This window comes from Botryllus schlosseri, chromosome 4, assembly GCF_051294905.1.
Source record: "Botryllus schlosseri isolate E-star chromosome 4, Bs_hap1, whole genome shotgun sequence".
In the NCBI taxonomy this organism is placed as follows: domain Eukaryota; kingdom Metazoa; phylum Chordata; class Ascidiacea; order Stolidobranchia; family Styelidae; genus Botryllus; species Botryllus schlosseri.
This window is the reverse complement of record NC_137239.1, coordinates 3322670-3331375: the sequence shown is the minus strand read 5'-3', so window position 1 is coordinate 3331375 and position 8706 is coordinate 3322670. Positions and strand designations below refer to the sequence as shown.

At 41.0% G+C, this 8706-nt stretch overlaps 1 protein-coding gene across 1 annotated transcript; it reads right to left on the bottom strand.

The window, feature by feature from the left end:
• Positions 1-2624: 2624 nt before the first annotated feature.
• LOC145436857 (uncharacterized) lies at positions 2625-7107 on the bottom strand. Its single transcript, XM_080314067.1, has 4 exons — positions 6357-7107; positions 5934-6078; positions 4194-4273; positions 2625-3352 (listed from the first exon to the last, which is right to left on the bottom strand). Exons 1-4 carry the CDS (start codon positions 6390-6392, stop codon positions 3107-3109), a joined length of 507 nt encoding a protein of 168 aa, XP_080170193.1. The 5' UTR covers positions 6393-7107; the 3' UTR covers positions 2625-3106.
• Between the last annotated feature and the right edge of the window lie 1599 nt (positions 7108-8706).

Genomic DNA, 8706 nt, shown 5'->3' with positions numbered 1-8706 from the left:
CCGTGCTCTATACTACCCCTTGCGTCAGTTGTAGTATTATCGCATCGTGCTTTCACTTCCTCTTTTGCCTCTGGCCGCTTCGGCGGACGGACGTATAATAAAGTCTCTGCAGCGGTTGTTGAATCGTGTGTGATCAACTACAGACGGAGGTCTGTTACAATGGCGAGCACGCTAAAAACGTTACTTCATTAATTTGGCTGCAATTCTGAAGATTCCTGGATAGTACCGGTATGCTGAAAGATGGGCGGAAATTCGATTACGGCATTGGCTATCTGAACTGATTGAAGAAGCAGTTTTGCATCGATGTGAAAAGTTTGAAGACTTGACTGATGGCTTCACTTCGTAATGACTGTTTCACTGGCGGAACTGATGTGAGCGCGCTTGGAGGGGATGGAGCTTGTGGCTCTCCCGGTCCGATGTTATGAAGAGGGGATGGAGCATGTGACTCTCCCGTTGATGTGGCGCGGCGTTGTTAGGGTTTTAGTTTAGGGAATTGTTCATTGATGTTAGTTTAGGGTTAGTGTTCTGCTAATGTGATGTGGTCATGCGGTTGTTTGCGATTTTGTTGATGATTTTGGACTTGTCGGTTTTGATGTTGCTGTTTTTTTATTGTATTTTGTGAGAGTGCTTTTATAGGCACTTCTCAAGTTTGGTGGGGAATAGTGTGGCAGCCGTGCTCTATACTGCCCCTTGCGTCAGTTGTAGTATTATCGCATCGTGCTTTCACTTCCTCTTTTGCCTCTGGCCGCTTCGGCGGACGGACGTATATTAAAATCTCTGCAGCGGTTGTTGAATCGTGTGTGATCAACTACAGACGGAGGTCTGTTACATTAATACTTCTTTACATTTCGAAGCAAACACAAGCTTGTCATCTAGGGCCGTAGGTCGAATTAGCGTTTTGTGACAAATTACGGAATCACGCCATATGATTCATTGTCCCCTCCAGCCACGACGTCTCTCGGCCGCAATGCTTTCGGTACGTCTGTGCCGAGCAATACTGAAACATCCAACTTAGAGTCGTACGGCAAAAGCTGATCACATACCTCTGTGAGATGTACCCACTCCTTGCAGACTTTACGGTTGGGAATCTGGGTCTGGGTGCGACAGAGTGGAATCTCCTTTTCCGTGAAAAGTGTCGCCACATGATTATTTCTTTGTCATAGCTCAAGATCTCCAAATCTTTGACTTTCTTGCAAGGCGTGTTGATGTCTCTCCCGGCAAGTGTTATCAAGGATATCGCTGTATCCGTTCCATTTAGGTCAAGCTTATCAAACAGTTCGTCTGAGATAAAACTAGAGTTGGAATAGTCGTCAAGGACGCAATAACAGAGTACTTCACATCTCGCATTATGTTTTGATCTAACCCAAACAGGTACAATGAGCGCGCTGCTTATTCCTCTACCATTTGAATCGCATATCTGCGTACATGGAGAAGTTGCGGTACTAACTTCCTTTTCATGATCTGTATCAAGATGAAGGCATGTAGGATGCCTTTTGTCACATTTGGAACATTTGGCTCGCTTGTTACAGGATCTTGAAATGTGAGTTTTACCAGTTTTGTTGCCACAGCCGAAACACAGATAAAGAGCATAAAATACCTTTTTACGCTCCGCCATGGGTTTACCTTGCAATTCAGTGCAGTCAGCAATATGATGATCTCCTTCACAATGCAAATAACTTGCCTTCTCTACTTTGAACGCGAAAGAAGTTGTTTTCGGTTTCGGTTTGCTTTCAATGTTTCCGCTGTCTTGTACTTCAAATTCAGGCTGATTCTTGATATCAGATTGATCCTTAATAAATCTGACAATGTTAACAAATGGCGGATAGCTATCGTCGTTACCAGTAGCCCGCTTGTATTTATGAACTTCATCCATCCATCGGTTCTTCAAATACAGGGGGAGTTCGTTGACCACAGCCGGTATTTGACAAGACGCATAGTCCAGTGTTTTCAAGTCCCTATTTCTTTCCTTGTTGGCTGAAACTTGCAACAGGAAATCAGAAAATTCGCGAAGGTCATGCTTACTTTTGACGGGCTTCCACGCTTTCAGTTCATTGATGAAGGCGCTTCCAATCGACGTGCTACCACCGTATCTGAGCTTCAGCTCTCTCTTTGCAGCGAAGTACGATTCCTCGGTATTATTCAGGAAGTAACCATCGACAACCTTCAAGGGACCGTCACCTAAATATTGCCGTAACAAATTCATTTTTTCGTTAGTATTTTGAACTCTGGACTCTACCAACGCCTCAAACGAGGCTTCCCATTTCGGAAATTCCAAAGGGTTACCAGTAAACTTCCACGGTCGAATGCTTGGAAGTCTTTGAGCTGATATCATCTCCCGCATCATTGACAGAAGTAACTCCTCGTTGCGTTGGAGACCATCGTGATGTACCGCGAGCATTTGAGTTCGATGCTGTGATATTCGGAGCTACGCCAGATCTACTCACGGGATCACGCGGTATCTGTGCATTACCTGCAAACATTGGCAAAAAGTTATCGGAATAGACGTTAAGCCTATTAGTTCCTGGTGGTGCAGAAGGTGCTTGAGCGATGTGTCCCGCGATCGTATTGATTGAATGTTCGGCGCGTGAATAATCAGCCACGCGAGATTCATGTAATTGCTCCTAACGTAAGGAGAGTTATTGATACCACTTTTAATTGAACTCAAATCCCACGACCGATCCTGACAAATGACGATCCGTCGAAAAATGTTGATATGATGCATTCGGATGAACGACGTAACAAATGAATGTCCCGAATACAGCAAATAAGGTAGGTCGTGAAACTAGGTTTTAAAATGGTGGTCGCCTGCGGTTATGGAAGACAAGCCTAAACAATAAAAACATATGTCAGTAACTAAAGACCACATAGGAAACAAATAACAACGAACAGCGTACCAACTCAACGTAGCTATCACATGACTGTAAAAAATAATCATGGGTGTACTCATAGTCTAGACCTGGTCCCACCTGAGTCATGTTGACATGGAAAAGGCCCATGATAACTTGTCGACATCCATGAAGACCTGTTGACATCCATGTTCCTACCCATGTCCTAATAATGCTTCAAATTGACCTTTCACCTCCACTAATGTACACATACCCTGTGGTTAGATGTATTTAGCTGTATTTGACATTTGAAATGTTTGCAAGAAAATCTGCGAAAAGTTCAATGAACCCGCTGACGCTGGCGCAAACTTGATGTTGAAAACGCAATATGTCGCCAATATATGATGGAAACTCCATCGAGTTTTGAGTGAGAAAATTATTCCATCGACAGATTCCCCAACGAAATGGATTGTCCACTTTTTCTGAAGAGTATCGAACTTCATCGTCGGGTAGACATTCTTCGGATCCTATCATGAATATAAATGTCATTACCATCCATGCACTATTCAAGGCACACGGGTTGATAGAATACAGATGAATAGTTTCCAAGGTGGTTTAAAGTTGTATCAATCACAGCCAGTTAAGATGAAAAAAATCTATTAGCACCTCATTACATTGACCTTGTCTATGAATTGTCTCGGTATGTACAAAATCTACTTTTAACTTGGCAATATCAAGTATGCACACATGCACAGTCTTCCATTCCTTTACCTCTGCACCACTATACTATTTGATGCTACGACCTACGATTATCTGATTATTAATAAATGGATGGATTAATGCACGGATGGGCGGTAAATCCAGGATTAGAAAACTTGTATTTTGGTGACGGAGTTCAACTTTGGTGATTGTGACCCGGCCAAAGGTTGTTTGTGTCTTTTCTGGGAATTCCGAAAACAGAACCACTCGCTTTTTCAAATCCGCAAGTAAAACTAAAACTAGGACTAATCAATCACATTATAAAATTCAAAACTAGAATTGTAACTAAAATTACTCAATCTTCAAAATCCACAAGTATAACTATAACTTACAACTATACCTAGAACTTTTTAAAATTCGATACTAGAACTAGTACTAGCAACCTTTTAAAATCAGGAGCTTACGAACTAAATCACAACTAAAATTATCAGTGGTTTTTGACTGGTTTTCCCACGAGGCAATGGCGCACACTGAACTCACATTGTTTGTAGGGCTGGGCATAATGATTCGAGCACTTGAATTTGAATTGAGTATTATTATTATTATTATTGCAGTATTGTCTTGTAGTATTATTGAGCAAACCAGTTTTGGCCATTATCAACAACTCACCTTATCCACAATCAGGAAGCTGTCGAAGCGTTCATTGAAAATGGTGGGGATGCCGACCACCCAGTCCAATTTCTGATTACCTGAATGAGAAGTGAGAGATCAGCTCAAGTGAAACACTCGAGAAAAAAAAACGTTTTAAAAATTAAATAAATGCAGTTACAAAAATTAAATGAATGCAGTTACTGTTTGTGTAGTGTGAACTGCAAATATGGGCGTGGCAAAAATATGCAAATTTTACCATTGCCTTAGGAACCAGACAGTTTTTAAAATCAGCAACTTGAAATACCCTATTTCTATAATATCCTACCAAGTTATGACCTTTATAAATCCGCAACTAACGAACTATAATACATCGAACTCAGCCATGGGCAAAGTGAGCCCCGCTATTTTGAGAAGCACGCGTGGCTATTTTTTGGAATTAAAAACATAAAACCTACTTTTGAATATTGCTGCGTGGAATAAAACCATAAGCTGGATAAACTGAGCTGGAACGGAAATTGATTTACATTGAAACCTGCTCAATAATATATCGCGATTACATAGCCTACGTCCCTTCCAAGCTTGTATGCGTAATCCAGATTTAAAATCAAGTCAATGTAGCAAAATCGGAACAATTGGTCACAATAAGTTACTCCTTCCATATAGTTTGTTTGGTTCAAACCTTCTTTGTTGCCATTATCAGTGCGCGTTTTGACTGAGACCTCATCATACATAAATGGTGAATGGCCAAAGAATGTCGAAACTGAAATGCAAAGAAGGTATGGAGCACTAAACGCAGGGCTGCAACTGCCGCATCCCAGACCCACTCAAATGGAGAGGGCCCGACCTCGAAGCACCAAAAATTACTCAGTAAGTGGACATAAATCCTATAATTTATGAAACTTTATTCAAATTTTCTTCACGGGATATATAGTGACTAGATGTTTTGATAATAATATGGGTACCACTCTACCCGCAAAAACAGCTCATTTATAGAGATCAGCATTTCGGCGTCGGCCGTTAGCGCGTCAGGACACACCAAGACGTTGACAATGACGTTTCGGCTAACAATTGACTGTGCGAAGTGTGCTGCAAAAAGGCTTAACGGCGAGGAAACCTTGACCAAAAGTACCGCCACATGTCGACCGAAACCGATATATATATGTCAATTTCATCAAGTCGCAACTGTTAGGATATAGCCTACCTTTTAATGTATTGATATAAAAACCTGGATTACAGAGAATTCAAAATGTATCATGTTTAACATTATCTTGAATTAGGAGAGAAAATAAATATAAATCTTCATTTCGTTAATTAACCGTACTTTTCTCATTAGGCTATATCTAATATCAACACATCCACGGAGACGTATTTATTAAAATTGTAATTCACTGCTTTCCATTTATAAATAAAATCAATATACACTGGAGAATATAGCTGAAAATGTTGGCTCGGCTCGGCACGCCAACTTACTTTCTATTACTGAAGTGACCTGCAGAGAAAAATAATTACCCACCCCTGAACTAACTAGATCTGTGGAATCACTCAGGTAGGCTATTCGATTTCAACCCACCCTCGCGATGACATGTGTTTTTCAGTTATTGGGCACCTATACACAACTGCGAAGCTGGAACAAGAATTACTGACTTCCCGAAACCCGCAACTAAAATTTGAACTAATCATTTTTCACAATCCGCGACTAGAACTACTCGACAGATATTGACCGCCAACTAACTAAATTTGCGAAAGTCTCTTACTTACCCATAACTTTTTGAATTTCTTTCGGAATTTCTTGCGGTTGCAGGAGACTGAGTGCAGAGCTCCAAGTCTTTTCCAAAATCTTCGAGGTCAAGTCAACATCCAAACAGGCTTGATTCAGGCAACATATTTTCACTTCTTCCAAAATCTGAACATTGTGACAGATTTACATCATAGCTAATTAATTAAGTTAGTCTGCAGGAGCCTTTAGTCCTATCAGTAGTCTCAATTTAAACACAAGTCGGGCTTGTGGTCGAGGATATGTCACAACTATCGTAAATTATTTCAGGAATATACATATGTAGTTTGTTTTGTACTATCATAGCATTCTGAAAAACGAACTCTTTGTGGGTTTGTTGCAAAGTCGCAGTTTGACTCGATCATGGCAATGTTGTGTTTGAAACCACTGCGTTAGGCTGTACCTACCAAGGGAGCATGGGTCAAAACTGGGTATATCTTCATTCTCCATCAGTATTCTTGCTGATGTTCATTTACGACACTGTCGCGGCCTGATTTAAAAGTTCTTCTCATTCTATCTTGCATCATCTCTTCATCTGGCACCCTCTATTTCCACTCTGACTTATTTCCTTTTGATGCTCGTCGACGCTAAGTTCATCTTCGGAAGGGTAGATGTGTTGACTTTGCAAACAGCCTTCTCTGCACAAGTACAGAAGAGTCACGATAATACTTGGCTTAGCCATGGAAATATCTCTTCATCGCAAAAATAGCAACGTGGTTGTAAGAAATCGATTGCAAGGTTGAAATTAAAGGGGCACCACTCTTAAAATGATGTGGTCTCTCAAGAAATAATCTATGAAAAACTCCAATTATGATAAATCCAATTACCCTAAATATAATTATTTTACTGCATTTTGATTTAATAAAGTGTTCAGTATAACTAGTAGATTTAATTTCTTAGCCGTTTTTTTATCTGGACCATACAGTGAAAATGTGACGTTAGTCAAAATAACCCCATTGGATATCACCAAAACCAGAGACAATTTGAAAAAACCAAGGTGATATTTGGCATCAGTGTCGTTCGGAACCCCGAAACAACTCTTCCAATATGCGTTTAGAATGTAATCCTGGTATAGTAGCCTACCAATTTATTTGTGGTAATAATTACTTACTTTCATCGTCTGTCAAGATTAGTCATATTACTCCTTTATCTTGAATTGCCGAGGGCGAGAGATCATACGAGGCAAATGCCTCAATATAGAAGTTGAATATACTGTCCCCGATATTACTCCGAAATACAGTTCTCACAGTTTCAGCTATCTCAGATCTGTGATCCACTGTAATCACTCGTTCATGATCTCCAGCAGCCTCATTTTCAATGTCACAAATATCACAGGAGTAATATTACAAACAACTGCAGTAGGCTATATATATCTGTAAAATACAAATTTACATCAGTTCCTTATGTTTCTATAGGGTTTTCAAATCTTGAATCAAAGACTCGAGTGTAGCATGATATCCCATATTTTTCAAAGCTGAAGTTTTTTCAATCACCTCAGGATGAATATTCCTCCAGTTGGATAAATACTTCACTTTAACATTGCCCAGTACGGTACAAAATAAAAGCAAGGGAGCTTGTGAAACGTCTAGTACTACTAACGCATTACCAACTTCCACATGATCTACAACTACATACAAATGGATACGCAGTAAACTTTGATCACTATTTGCAGCCGTTTGGTAGTTCCCGCTATATACCGGTATCTGACTGAATACGACTAAGTTGATTGAGGTTCGACTATACCAGGGGTGGGCAACATACGGCCCGCGGGCCGGATCCGGCCCGCGAAGGGATTTTGTCCGGCCCGCGGACAGTTTTCCGTCTTATATGATAATGCGGCCCGCGGCTACGGTCTGCCGAGATTCCCCGCTACCTGCTTACTACGTCAAATTTTAGTGACTCCATGTTATTATATACAACACATGTATGCGCATTGCGCACTGCGCTGCGTGCGAGAGTGGAGATTACTCGTAAGTTCGTCGAAACATTATCGGCATTTACGATGTACTCGTAACCCTAATATCGTTTGTGGTAATCATGGTGTTTCTCGCCTACAATGGTCATTTACAGCAGGCCGATATTCCTTATTTTTGATTCCGTAGCCGCCGACTTGTAGCACGGAACACTTATAGGCTTTTGTAAGACACCGCTTATGCCAGAGGTCGCTAACTCAAAACGGGTCGCGGGCCACTTTTCAAATGTCGTAGAAGTCGCGTTCCGCATGAATTCAATATCAAGATAAAATAGGCCACACAGTTGAACAACGGCGCTATATCACTTCACATATTCAGCCCTAATGAGCTGATATCTTGATAAATTTGGGGTACTGGGCTTTTCGAACGCCTTGAAATCTTCATTAGTGATTGCTGCGTGTGTTGATTGATCAGAGAGAAGCAGACATGGCGGCGCCTTTATGACAATGCTTTTCTCAAATTCACATCGTCTTCGTCATTATCGGCGAGAAATGGCTTTGAAGTGACATTGCTGTCGTTAAATGCATTCATTAAATGAGATTTACACCTTGTATATGTGGATAAATGGGCGAATAATGTGCAATCCGGCCCGCCAAGTACTTAATCTTCCTATATCCGGCCCGCCGACCGGAGAAGTTGCCCGCCCCTGGACTATACCCAGTGACGCATTGCAGATTCGGCGGATACATTACAACGAAGACAGGAACAATAAATACATCAATACTTACCATCCAATCCACGGCTTAATACAGCAACAAGCCATATACTTTGCAGCTTTGACGAA

Bases quoted from the DNA above. Each gene is read 5' to 3' on its own strand.
- LOC145436857 (XM_080314067.1), bottom strand. From the start codon at position 6,392: ATGAAGATATACCCAGTTTTGACCCATGCTCCCTTG. The intron at 6,079-6,356 runs GTAGGTACAGCC...CACAATGTTCAG, and splicing joins TTTTGACCCATGCTCCCTTG to ATTTTGGAAGAAGTGAAAAT. The intron at 4,274-5,933 runs GTAAGTAAGAGA...CTTCTCATTCAG, and splicing joins AGAAATTCAAAAAGTTATGG to GTAATCAGAAATTGGACTGG.